At 34.8% G+C, this 14,111-nt stretch overlaps 1 protein-coding gene across 1 annotated transcript in view; it reads left to right on the top strand.

The window, feature by feature from the left end:
- gtpbp3 (GTP binding protein 3, mitochondrial) overlaps positions 1-14,111 on the top strand; it is a 25,738-nt gene that overhangs the window by 9,234 nt on the left and 2,393 nt on the right. The window contains 9 exon segments of the mRNA XM_016235781.1: positions 1,032-1,039; positions 1,959-2,002; positions 2,108-2,118; positions 3,207-3,216; positions 4,600-4,700; positions 4,702-4,757; positions 6,464-6,534; positions 7,025-7,138; positions 7,574-7,691. Of these exon segments, the coding sequence (XP_016091267.1) occupies positions 1,032-1,039; positions 1,959-2,002; positions 2,108-2,118; positions 3,207-3,216; positions 4,600-4,700; positions 4,702-4,757; positions 6,464-6,534; positions 7,025-7,138; positions 7,574-7,691 (533 nt within the window).

A 14,111-nucleotide genomic window follows, 5' to 3' on the forward strand; every position in this document is an offset into this window, starting at 1 on the left:
GTGTCCTCTTTTGGAAGGCCAAACAAAGTAGTTTCGCTTTCACAACGAAACACACGGCGGGCTAGAGTGAGCAGAGATTGGAGGCCTAGAGTGAGTGGAGGCCGGCTTCAGTGGGCAACCACATCCGATCCGGCGATCGACAGCGTGAAGTTGATGTATTTCCTCAGTGACCAGCACGGATCAGCTCCAGGCATGACGAAGCAGATATCGTCCTCTTTTGGAAGGGCATGACATGGAGGAGGCAGCAACAACAATACTACAGCGAGAATAAAAGTTACGCCTTCTTTCTTTGCGTGAACATTTGGGCGGCGTTATGCAAATCTTTCCACATAGTGACGTAGACATGTGGGGCCGTGTTAGAACGAGCCGTTTTAGGTAGGCGTGGTTGACTCTTAACTTTTATAAAGAATATCTCTTTGGATTTGAGACTTTAGTCTTTGCAACTTTACAGATCTTCTTTATGCACCAAGAGCTTGTAACACTCCAAAGAGAAAGGAAAAATTTAAATCACATCATATGACCCCTTTAACATTGTTTTCCACTTGCTGCCTTTGTGTTACAAAAATATTGCAGCAGCAACCTAAATTGCTTTAACATATTTATCAGTAAAAGGGACAGGAAATTCCAGACAGATGCTATATACATGCATATTGTGGGAACTGTTAAGTGGCGTACATGTGTTTGACTCCCATCCATTAGGAAATCATCAGTGCAGCAAACAAAAACCTTTTAGTGCGTTTAGTGAGCAGAACACTTAGGATTGCTCCAGAGGAACCGTCCCTGCAGCGCTGTATTATGCTTGTTACAAATTGTATTTTTTTTAGTCGGGTCTACACTACTCTATTTTTTTTTAATTCAACAAGGATGCATTCAAATATAAAGTTCTGTCACAAAACGCTAGATGGCGCAGGCCGATAGGTGCTAACTCAATCTGATATAATCACTTCATCATTCACATGGCACAGCTGATTTCTTTCTTTCACATCAGCAGCCAATGAGCTTGCTGCTCTACATTCAAATACTTGTGCTAGTGCTTGCTGTAGCAGTTGCAGCGCGCTTCAGAAACCCTCCACCTTCCCCAGCTCCACCTGTATTGATCTGTTTGGGGGTAATTTCATGTATGTTACATATGGGGGTTATTTCATGTATGTTAGATGTGAGATATATATATATATATATATATATATATATATATATATATATATATATATATATATATATATATATATTAGAGGATTAGAGGGCTTTAACATATTTATCAGTAAAAGGGACAGGAAATTCCAGACAGATGCTATATACATGCATATTGTGGGAACTGTTAAGTGGCGTACATGTGTTTGACTCCCATCCATTAGGAAATCATCAGTGCAGCAAACAAAAACCTTTTAGTGCGTTTAGTGAGCAGAACACTTAGGATTGCTCCAGAGGAACCGTCCCTGCAGCGCTGTATTATGCTTGTTACAAATTGTATTTTTTTTAGTCGGGTCTACACTACTCTATTTTTTTTTAATTCAACAAGGATGCATTCAAATATAAAGTTCTGTCACAAAACGCTAGATGGCGCAGGCCGATAGGTGCTAACTCAATCTGATATAATCACTTCATCATTCACATGGCACAGCTGATTTCTTTCTTTCACATCAGCAGCCAATGAGCTTGCTGCTCTACATTCAAATACTTGTGCTAGTGCTTGCTGTAGCAGTTGCAGCGCGCTTCAGAAACCCTCCACCTTCCCCAGCTCCACCTGTATTGATCTGTTTGGGGGTAATTTCATGTATGTTACATATGGGGGTTATTTCATGTATGTTAGATGTGAGATATATATATATATATATATATATATATATATATATATATATATATATATTAGAGGGCCAAAGATGAAAATTGATTTTTAGGCATCAAAACAATAAAAGTTTAATACAGCTTTAAATTTAGTTTTTTTTTCTGTACATTAGAATGTGCCATGTTTACATTTTTTTTTCTGAGCAAAAACTAATGAGTATCATACATTTTTACCATGATTTACAAAAGACACCCATTGAAATATAATTCAGTCTAATAATAGTTTAAATACCAGAAAAATCTTGTCAGGTATATTTAGAAGAAGATGGCATTGTCATTTTAAATCTTTACCAATCTTTGCCCGCTATCCTTCAAACCTAGGTTTTACCCAAGAAGTTTTTAATTATTTACAATATAATACATTTTGTATGATCACTTTTCCTTTTATATATTTTAATGAGTACAAGTCAGAATATATTCAAATAGAAAACAGCTATTTTAAATTGTAATAATATTTCACAATATTACTGTTTTTACCGGCATTTTTGCAGCCTTGGTGAGTATAAGAGACTGCTTTCAAAAACACAAAAAATCTCACAGATCCCAAATCTTTAAATAGTGTATGATTTTCATCGCAGATGATAAAACAGGTGAAAAATTTTGGCTTGGACCAATAAACAACCACACAAAACACACTAGTAACTGTATATCTGTCACATCTATGTTCAACCACGACCCGTGACAATATCAACCACTGAGAACACTTTTACAACCACATTGCAACTCCCTGACAACCACATACAGCACACTAGCTGTTAAGGAGTATGTAAGGAACACAGCACCCAGTTTTCTCATTCTTCTCCTCATTTTGTAATGCAAAAAATTAATAAAGTTTGATTAATAGAGCAGTTAGAGAGATCTGAAACACTGGAGCACATCTAACTAAACGCATTCAAAAATATACATATGCTATTGGTAATAGGAAAAGTCTGTGAGGCTGTTAATGTGATTTACTGTGCAAGCCAATAGAACACTTGTCATTAAGTGTGTTCATCTGAGAGGTTATTGTTTTTTTTTTATTTATAAGTTCTTTTAAATTATTCCAGAATTTACTGCTAGATTGGGCAGTGTTGTCTCTCTATCACGGATGGTGTCCATCTATTGTTTGTGTGTAAGAGCGTGTTGATTGCCTGAGTCAGTGAGGAGCAGAGAGCAGGAGACAGGACATCCTGAGCAGGGTTTGTGCCAAGCCGTCAGAGCCCTCAGGACCCAATGTGATGTCGGCTAATGGTTTGTGTGAAGACTCCTGGAAGGAGGTTTTTGGTAACAAGCACCAAGGATTTTTTTTAAGTGTAATTCTGGAAATTAATAAGATTTCAGGATTTTTGGTAAATTTGTACCAAATTTATGGTACAAAAAAGGTGACAGATGGTCAGATGTTTAAACACAACATGCCCTTTAGATCATTCGCAAATTATGCTGGATGATCATCACGCTTTGAACGTGGACCTCATGCAGCTGCTTTCATTAAACCAAACAGCGACATACTAAATACTAAGAAGTTCTTCTGAGCTTCACGGTAGTTTCTCAAACTTTTCACTTAAATTATGTTGAAAACTAATTGAAATGATTAGTTCTGGTCCTCAAATTGGATTGGTTGAATGGCTTTCCAAGACTGGTATGCGAGTTGGTACAGTGGTGACAAGTGAGTCACTGAATCTTTCATTCAACCATTTTGTTCAAAAATACAAATTAATTCAGGTACAAAATAAAAAAAGAAAGAAACTTGGAAAATCACGTCGAAAATTTACAGTGCAGTTCAAACTAAAAAATCTGGTAAGTTATGTTAATGTTTTTAAAGTAAGTCTCTTGTGTTCACTCAGGCTGCATATTGATCAAAAATACAGTAAAACATTTATATTGTGAATTTTTTTTACAATTTAAAATAGCTGTTTTTATATTTTAAAAGTGTAATTCTGGAAATGAATAAGATTTCAGGATTTTTGGTAAATTTGAACCAAATTTATGGTACAAAAAAGGTGACAGATGGTCAGATGTTTAAACACAACATGCCCTTTAGATCATTCGCAAATTATGCTGGATGATCATCACGCTTTGAACGTGGACCTCAAGCAGCTGCTTTCATTGAACCAAACAGCGACATACTAAATACTAAGAAGTTCTTCTGAGCTTCACGGTAATTTCTCAAACTTTTCACTTAAATTATGTTGAAAACTAATTGAAACGATTAGTTCTGGTCCTCAAATTGGATTGGTTGAATGGCTTTCCAAGACTGGTATGCGAGTTGGTACAGTGGTGACAAGTGAGTCACTGAATCTTTCATTCAACCATTTTGTTCAAAAATACAAATTAATTCAGGTACAAAATAAAAAAAGAAAGAAACTTGGAAAATCACGTCGAAAATTTACAGTGCAGTTCAAACTAAAAAATCTGGTAAGTTATGTTAATGTTTTTAAAGTAAGTCTCTTGTGTTCACTCAGGCTGCATATTGATCAAAAATACAGTAAAACATTTATTTGTGAATTTTTTTTACAATTTAAAATAGCTGTTTTTATATTTTAAGATGTAATTCATTACTGTGATGCAAAGCTGAATTTTTAGCATCATTTCTCCAGTCTCCAGTGTTACATGGTCCTTCAGAAATCACTCTAATATGGTGTTCAAGTAACATTTATTATTATCATCAGTGTTGAAAGCAGTGTTGGAGTTTACAAAATAAAAAAAATGACCACATTAGCAATAAACTGGATGTTGTTTTTCAATGCATTGAACTAAGTGTTTCATCTGTTGCAGTGGACGCAGCTTTTCGGCAGCTGCAGACTGATGTGGAAAATCACCTTTCAGATCAGCGGAGAGGAGAGCGTCTGCACAGCGGCGTTCAGGTGGGCATCGCCCGGAAGCACCAACGTGGGCAAGAGCAGCCTGCTTAACATGCTCAATAAGATCAATCTGTCTGAAATATTCAATTATGCTAAATCTGACATGCCAAATATAATGGCTTTGTGTTTAGCAAAATCCTTGCTTCATACAGAATAGTGGTTCTCAACTGGTTTTGCTTCAGGATCTGATTTTACACTTGATATTGTGTGTGTGGTGACCCAACAGCAGCATATTATCATACTGAAGTAAAAATAAAAATCCATAAAATCAAACACTGAAATGTATTTACTTAATAATAATTAATTAATTTACAAAACATAAGTATCTAAAAATATACAGAACTGTGCAAAAGTCTTAGTCCACTAGTATTTTCACCAACAAAAAAATGGTTTTAAGTCAGTTATTTCTATCTTTTGCTTCTGTATGTCAGTAGGAAAAATCAGTTACATTTCCAAATATTCCTTTTCCTATTAATTGTAATATTCCAGTGAGATTTTTGCTTGCAGAAGGAGTCTGACAGCAGCCAGTGCTCCACACAGAGATCTGATCTGATCATCATCCAGTCTATCTGTGATTACATGAAGAAACAGAACAAACTGAGACAGACTCAATCCAGAAGAACTGTGGCAACATCTCCAAGATGCTTCAAGAAACCTTCCTGCAAAGCTACCTGAAAAAATATGCGTAAGTGCCCTCAGACAAAAAGCTGTTTTAAACGTAAAGGGTGCTCACACCAAATGTTGATTTGATTTAGTTAAGAGAAAATAATTGATAAATCAAATCTATTTATGACATTATCTTTGAAAGCATCCTCACTTTACAGAATTCGTACACAAGTGCCTAAAACTTTTCACAGCACTGTAGCTTTGCAGGAAGGTTTCTTGAAGCATCTTGGAGATGTTGCCACAGTTCTTCTCGATTGAGTTTGTTTCAGTTTGTTCTGTTTCTTCATGTAATCACAGACAGACTGATGATGCTGAGATCAGATCTCTGTGTGGAGCACTGGCTGCTGTCAGACTCCTTGTGCAAACAAAAATCTCACTGAATTATTACAATTAATGACAAAAAGAGTGTTTGGAAATGTAACTAATATTTCCTACTGACACACTTCAGCGAAAGATAGAAATAACTGACTTAAAAGTTTTTTTTTGTTTTGGTGAAAATACTTAGACTTTTGCACAGTAGTGTATATTTATATATTATTTAATTATTAAATATATGACATATATATTTAATAATTAAATTATATAAACATATATCTGTATATATTATTAAATAGTAATATTTATTATAAATATTATTTTAACAATTTATGTCACATTTTTGAATTATTTAGTTATTTAAAATCCAATGAGTCACTGCACAAAGCACAGTTAGTACAAGCTGTTTATCTTTGCTGCACGTGAACCCACATTTAATCTGGATTGTATTTTCTTTTATTTTGAATAGTTTTGTTCATCGGCGTAATTTGGCATCTTCCAAAACAACAGATAAGTAAGTGCTGAAAGATTTTATTGGCTGTACATTTTTGGTAAATTTGAACCAAATTTATGGTACAAAAAAGGTGACAGATGGTCAGATGTTTAAACACAACATGCCCTTTAGATCATTCGCAAATTATGCTGGATGATCATCACGCTTTGAACGTGGACCTCAAGCAGCTGCTTTCATTAAACCAAACAGCGACATACTAAATACTAAGAAGTTCTTCTGAGCTTCACGGTAGTTTCTCAAACTTTTCACTTAAATTATGTTGAAAACTAATTGAAATGATTAGTTCTGGTCCTCAAATTGGATTGGTTGAATGGCTTTCCAAGACTGGTATGCGAGTTGGTACAGTGGTGACAAGTGAGTCACTGAATCTTTCATTCAACCATTTTGTTCAAAAATACAAATTAATTCAGGTACAAAATAAAAAAAGAAAGAAACTTGGAAAATCACGTCGAAAATTTACAGTGCAGTTCAAACTAAAAAATCTGGTAAGTTATGTTAATGTTTTTAAAGTAAGTCTCTTGTGTTCACTCAGGCTGCATATTGATCAAAAATACAGTAAAACATTTATATTGTGAATTTTTTTTACAATTTAAAATAGCTGTTTTTATATTTTAAGATGTAATTCATTACTGTGATGCAAAGCTGAATTTTTAGCATCATTTCTCCAGTCTCCAGTGTCACATGGTCCTTCAGAAATTACTCTAATATGGTGTTCAAGTAACATTTATTATTATCATCAGTGTTGAAAGCAGTGTTGGAGTTTACAAAATAAAAAATGACCACATTAGCAATAAACTGGATGTTGTTTTTCAATGCATTGAACTAAGTGTTTCATCTGTTGCAGTGGACGCAGCTTTTCGGCAGCTGCAGACTGATGTGGAAAATCACCTTTCAGATCAGCGGAGAGGAGAGCGTCTGCACAGCGGCGTTCAGGTGGGCATCGCCCGGAAGCACCAACGTGGGCAAGAGCAGCCTGCTTAACATGCTCAATAAGATCAATCTGTCTGAAATATTCAATTATGCTAAATCTGACATGCCAAATATAATGGCTTTGTGTTTAGCAAAATCCTTGCTTCATACAGAATAGTGGTTCTCAACTGGTTTTGCTTCAGGATCTTGTGAATTTTTTTTACAATTTAAAATAGCTGTTTTTATATTTTAAGATGTAATTCATTACTGTGATGCAAAGCTGAATTTTTAGCATCATTTCTCCAGTCTCCAGTGTCACATGGTCCTTCAGAAATCACTCTAATATGGTGTTCAAGTAACATTTATTATTATCATCAGTGTTGAAAGCAGTGTTGGAGTTTACAAAATAAAAAAAATGACCACATTAGCAATAAACTGGATGTTGTTTTTCAATGCATTGAACTAAGTGTTTCATCTGTTGCAGTGGACGCAGCTTTTCGGCAGCTGCAGACTGATGTGGAAAATCACCTTTCAGATCAGCGGAGAGGAGAGCGTCTGCACAGCGGCGTTCAGGTGGGCATCGCCCGGAAGCACCAACGTGGGCAAGAGCAGCCTGCTTAACATGCTCAATAAGATCAATCTGTCTGAAATATTCAATTATGCTAAATCTGACATGCCAAATATAATGGCTTTGTGTTTAGCAAAATCCTTGCTTCATACAGAATAGTGGTTCTCAACTGGTTTTGCTTCAGGATCTGATTTTACACTTGATATTGTGTGTGTGGTGACCCAACAGCAGCATATTATCATACTGAAGTAAAAATAAAAATCCATAAAATCAAACACTGAAATGTATTTACTTAATAATAATTAATTAATTTACAAAACATAAGTATCTAAAAATATACAGAACTGTGCAAAAGTCTTAGTCCACTAGTATTTTCACCAACAAAAAAATGGTTTTAAGTCAGTTATTTCTATCTTTTGCTTCTGTATGTCAGTAGGAAAAATCAGTTACATTTCCAAATATTCCTTTTCCTATTAATTGTAATATTCCAGTGAGATTTTTGCTTGCAGAAGGAGTCTGACAGCAGCCAGTGCTCCACACAGAGATCTGATCTGATCATCATCCAGTCTATCTGTGATTACATGAAGAAACAGAACAAACTGAGACAGACTCAATCCAGAAGAACTGTGGCAACATCTCCAAGATGCTTCAAGAAACCTTCCTGCAAAGCTACCTGAAAAAATATGCGTAAGTGCCCTCAGACAAAAAGCTGTTTTAAACGTAAAGGGTGCTCACACCAAATGTTGATTTGATTTAGTTAAGAGAAAATAATTGATAAATCAAATCTATTTATGACATTATCTTTGAAAGCATCCTCACTTTACAGAATTCGTACACAAGTGCCTAAAACTTTTCACAGCACTGTAGCTTTGCAGGAAGGTTTCTTGAAGCATCTTGGAGATGTTGCCACAGTTCTTCTCGATTGAGTTTGTTTCAGTTTGTTCTGTTTCTTCATGTAATCACAGACAGACTGATGATGCTGAGATCAGATCTCTGTGTGGAGCACTGGCTGCTGTCAGACTCCTTGTGCAAACAAAAATCTCACTGAATTATTACAATTAATGACAAAAAGAGTGTTTGGAAATGTAACTAATATTTCCTACTGACACACTTCAGCGAAAGATAGAAATAACTGACTTAAAAGTTTTTTTTTGTTTTGGTGAAAATACTTAGACTTTTGCACAGTAGTGTATATTTATATATTATTTAATTATTAAATATATGACATATATATTTAATAATTAAATTATATAAACATATATCTGTATATATTATTAAATAGTAATATTTATTATAAATATTATTTTAACAATTTATGTCACATTTTTGAATTATTTAGTTATTTAAAATCCAATGAGTCACTGCACAAAGCACAGTTAGTACAAGCTGTTTATCTTTGCTGCACGTGAACCCACATTTAATCTGGATTGTATTTTCTTTTATTTTGAATAGTTTTGTTCATCGGCGTAATTTGGCATCTTCCAAAACAACAGATAAGTAAGTGCTGAAAGATTTTATTGGCTGTACTTGGCTGTACAGTCTTTGATGTCATGACACTGAAAATGAGAAGTGTTTTGTTTTCCCTAATGCATTATTATTTGCTTAAAAACTATGCACTATTATATTGTTAGTTGCTTTAAATGTTTTTTTTTTGCATTTAGCATTGTTTCGTCCAGCTGTCTGTGACTCTGTCAGAGCTGATAGGTTGGGATCCTGCAATTAAAAACCACTGGGTTTCAAACTTTTTAATGCCAAACTTTTTTCTGCAAATGGAATGTTTTTGCAAAAAAGCCAGCATTATATGTTCATGTATGAAAGCTGTGATAAAAATTGTGTGAATGTGTGATATTATAAAACAACCAAATTAAATACTTTTTTCAAAATTCAATAATTATATATATATAATTTTTTTTGAAGCAGCAAATCAGCATATTAGAATGATTTCTGAAGGATCATGTGACACTGAAGACTGGAGTAATGATGCTGAAAATTCAGCTTTGACTCACAGAAATAAATTACATTTTAAAATATATTCAGATACAAACTAGATTTAAATTCAGATTTAAAATACAAAAAAATATTTTAAATTGTAATAATATTTCACAAGATGATTATTTTTACTGTATTTTTGATCAAATAAATGTGACCATCTCAGTGACCATAAGAGACTTCTTTCACAATCACAAAAAAAAATCTGACAACCTCAAACTTTTGATCAATCCCAAGTGATTATGTTAGCTTTGACAGCCTTAAAAATATATATATTTATTTAAAAGAAAATGTTCCTTTCTAATTTTTTATGGATTCTATAGCATCTTTTGCAGCTCCCTAGACATTATTGTTTGTTTTTTCAACTTATAAGAAACATATTTTCTGCTGTTCTACTGTTCGTTCTTTTGTTCACACCAGCATTTTTATTCATTTGGGCAAGTTAGTCAGGGAGTAGCTGAGTGAACAAAACACTGCATCAGAACACATATCATGTTCTTGCTTAAAAATGGTTGAACTGATTTTAGTGGGTGAAAGGGTCACATTGTCTTATGACAGAAGGTTAATGGTTGTGATTAATGCACATTATCATGGACACTCATAAAGTGACACCGTACGGCCTTTAATGATGTTTATCTCTGACCTCTGACCTCTTCAGTAGCAGAAGGGGATGTCTGGATATCACCGAACTTCCTGCTCTGAATTACCCCACATTCATCAGGCCTGTTTTTGTTTGCAGCGCTGGAACGCTGACCAATTTCTGGTGTCACTTCCTGTGTAGTGTATAATTTAATTAAGCATCTTGTGAATTAAAACTAAAATCGGAGTGAGAATTCAGCATGTCAGCATGAATTCAGCATTTGAAGAATTTGGTTTGCAGCAAACATGAAATTTAAAATTGGTTGATTTTAGGATTGGTAAGCTATATAAACTCTTGAAGGAAGTTCACACAAAGAGCACTTGAGTGAAACTGGCCTCTTCCTTCCAGTGGACGTATGGAAATATACTCTAATACCAGACTCTACCAGAATGGCAACAACAGTGAAACGTTTCTTCAAACTTTCATCCTCTCAAGGGAGCTGTAGTGGTTTATTGTGTTGATATATGTGCAGTTATTTTGGTTCAGCGCTGAGCAGCAGAGAACAAAAGACAAAAGGACAAGAGTTGCCGAAGTTGTCTTATTTAAGTATTTATTTAAGTGTTCAAAGTGCTTTATTATATAGTTATTCAATTCCATAGCTAACATGCCGTTCAGAATAAGACCAAATATAATAAGATAATAAAAGGATTCAATGATACGGTGCCCTGCTAATGAATAAAACACTTAAATTTGACAGAAAATAACATCTTTAAGATCTTGCCTATATGTTTGCTTGTTAAATAAAAAATAAAACTCATCAGACCATAATTTGACACTATGGTCTCTTATGCAGCAAATGGTTTATCTAATGATGATTTTATATTATAAAGAAATAATTCATTCAAGGGTGCTTGCCAAATAAATAAATGCACATTAAATATTGATGGCATTCGTTATATAAAAGATTCACAGAATGGTGCGATTGACCGATCAGTATTTTAAAGGATACCGGTAACACTTTACAATATGGTCTCATTTGTTAACCTTAACTAATGCATTAACTAAGAGAAGTCTTTTACTTGCCATTTCAGAATTCACTTCCTGAAAGGATTGTTTATTTTGACAGAAACGTATAGAATTATCCGTTTTTAAGAGGATTTTTTTTTTACAGGATTGATGCATAAATTAAGGAGACAACTTTTTAAAAGTTCTCCCAAAAATGAAAATACATCATTTACTAAACCTTCAGTTATTCCAAACCTGTACGAATTTGGTTAATCTTCGAAACACAAATTAAGATATTTGTAATGAAATCTGAGAGGTTTCTGTCCCTCCACTGAAAGTCAAGGTAACCAAAACTTAAAGGGGTCATATGATGCGATTTCAATTTTTCCTTTCTCTTTGGAGTGTTACAAGCTCTTGGTGCATAAAGAAGATCTGTAAAGTTGCAAAGACTAAAGTCTCAAATCCAAAGAGATATTCTTTATAAAAGTTAAGACTTGTCCACGCCTACCTAAAACGCCTCGTTCTAACACGCCCCCACATGTCTACGTCACAATGTGGGAAGATTTGCATAACACCGCCCAAATGTTGATGAAAAGAAAGAAGGCGTAACTTTTATTCTCGCTGTTGCCACCGCTGCCATGTCGTGAAGGCGCTGTGTGCTTCGTTGTGAAAGCGAAACTACTTTGTTTGGTCTTCCAAAAGAGGACGATATCTGCTTCGTCATGCCTGGAGCTGATCCGTGCTGGTCGCTGAGGAAATACATCAACTTCGCACTGTGGATCGCCAGATCGGCTTTCACCGTGGACGAAGCGGAGTCCAGCCCGGGGTCGTCACATGTGGTTGCCGCAAGCCCGCTGGACGCTCCTTCATAGAATCTGCCGTCCGCGCTGTTCTCAAGCCGCTGTGTGTTTCGTTGTGAAAGCGAAACTACTTTGTTTGGCCTTCCAAAAATGGACACGACTAGAAATCAGTGGTTAAGTTGTATTTACAACACTGTTCCAGAACAGTTCAACCCAAATATTCAGATGTGTGCAGCGCATTTTATGGAGGACTGTTTCCTGAACCTGCAGAGTAGATGGGTCTGTGGCTCAAAGGCTGTTCTATAAAGTGGGGCAGTTCCAACTTTGCAAGGACAGTCTGGCACTTCTGACAAGACTGTAAGTAAATTTTTTATATTTAAAGAATTTGCCACTGACGATTCAAACGCGAGTTTTAAGCAATGTAGAGTAGCGCTTGTTGTTTGTCGTTTCTCCGATCACAAATGCAGACATGGTTTTATGTTTACGCGGCGCGATACGCAACGCGTAAAAAGACATTATAAGTCATTATAATCAGTAATTATATCCCCACTGGATGCAACAAATGCCTCGTTTGTAATGGGTTTTATTGGTTTTGTCTCGTCGCTCCGGGACACGGCATCACAGTATGGTGAGGGGCGTAACATTTCCGTCACATGCTTGAGGTATTCAGCCAATCATAACGCACTGGATAGCTGGCCAATCAGCGCACACCTCGCTTTTCAGAACGATGAGCTTTGTAAAAATCAACGCATTTCATAGAGGAGCAACAATAATGTACAGTATGTGGAAAATAATGTATTTTTTTAACCTTAAACTGCATAAACACATTGCATTACACCAAATACACAACATAACGTTCTTTTTAGCAACGTCATGTGCCCCCTTTAAGAGATCCAAATAGGTCATTGTAAAGACATTGTAAAATCGAACAGTTTAATCCAATGTATGTCTTGTGAAGATATACGATTGTTTTATATTATGAACAGGTTTGATTTATTCATTTAAAATTTTATTTGAACTATCCCTAATTGCACAAATGGGTGGGAAAAAGTCCATATACTTAGACCAAGCCACAAATTTGCTTCCTTCACTTTTGCTTCAAAGGTGGTGAACTTTGTTTTTGCCTTTTGAACTCTTTCAAATCTAATTTTAAGCTTCATTTTTAGGAAGATGTTTCCTTATCAAAAAAATGCATATGTTCCTGCCCATGCATATTATTTGCCCATCACTGTAACACTGGTCTGTCAGATGTCACGTTTACAGGATGTGAACTTTGTGTTGCTTTTGTGTGCTTTCAATCATCACATTTTAAATATAGTAAATCTTGGTTTTCTCGAAGTCTTGTGCATCTCCCTTGGTAATACCTTTGCCCTCCATCCTGAGAAGTTAAATATTTCTGAGAAGCCTGAGTCTAAGAACAAAATGTCTCACGGGCCCCCAACATCTCAACTCTTAAAGGAGAAATCATGAACTAGTTTATTGTCCTTGGAAGTGCAATATGAGCATTGAAGTATGGCAAGCCGTCTTAACGTTTAATCTGTTAAAATGTACTAGTATCTATTTTCATGATATTAGTACTTATTTTCTGTCTATTAGTATCTGTTCAATTAAGTACCAGTACTTATTCATTAGCTACTAGTGCTTATTCTTTGGCTTCTTGTAACTTTTTAAAAATAATAAATAGTTTATTATTTACTAGTACTTATTTCATTAGTTACTAAAATCTTTTTAAACATTACTAGTTAGTATTCATTATTTATTAAATACTAATACTTTTCATTAGATACTAGTATCTATTTAATAGGTACTAGTAGTTATTTATTAGGTACTAGTTCTTTTCTTAGACACTAGCATATTTTGTAGGGATGTCCTGATCAGGTTTTTTGTATATTCCCAGTTCTTGGTTCACACTTCAAGTTAACGGTATACATTTATTAAAATCAATCCAATTTATACAGGGACATGCAGATTTCTCAGGGACAGGGGCTCAAATGTAAAAAATAATATATAGATATAATATAAAAATAAAAAGAATTTATTTATATATACAGTATATATATATATATATATATATATATAT

Source organism: Sinocyclocheilus grahami, unplaced genomic scaffold (assembly GCF_001515645.1).
Source record: "Sinocyclocheilus grahami isolate Dianchi unplaced genomic scaffold, SAMN03320097.WGS_v1.1 scaffold474.1, whole genome shotgun sequence".
NCBI classification, from domain to species: domain Eukaryota; kingdom Metazoa; phylum Chordata; class Actinopteri; order Cypriniformes; family Cyprinidae; genus Sinocyclocheilus; species Sinocyclocheilus grahami.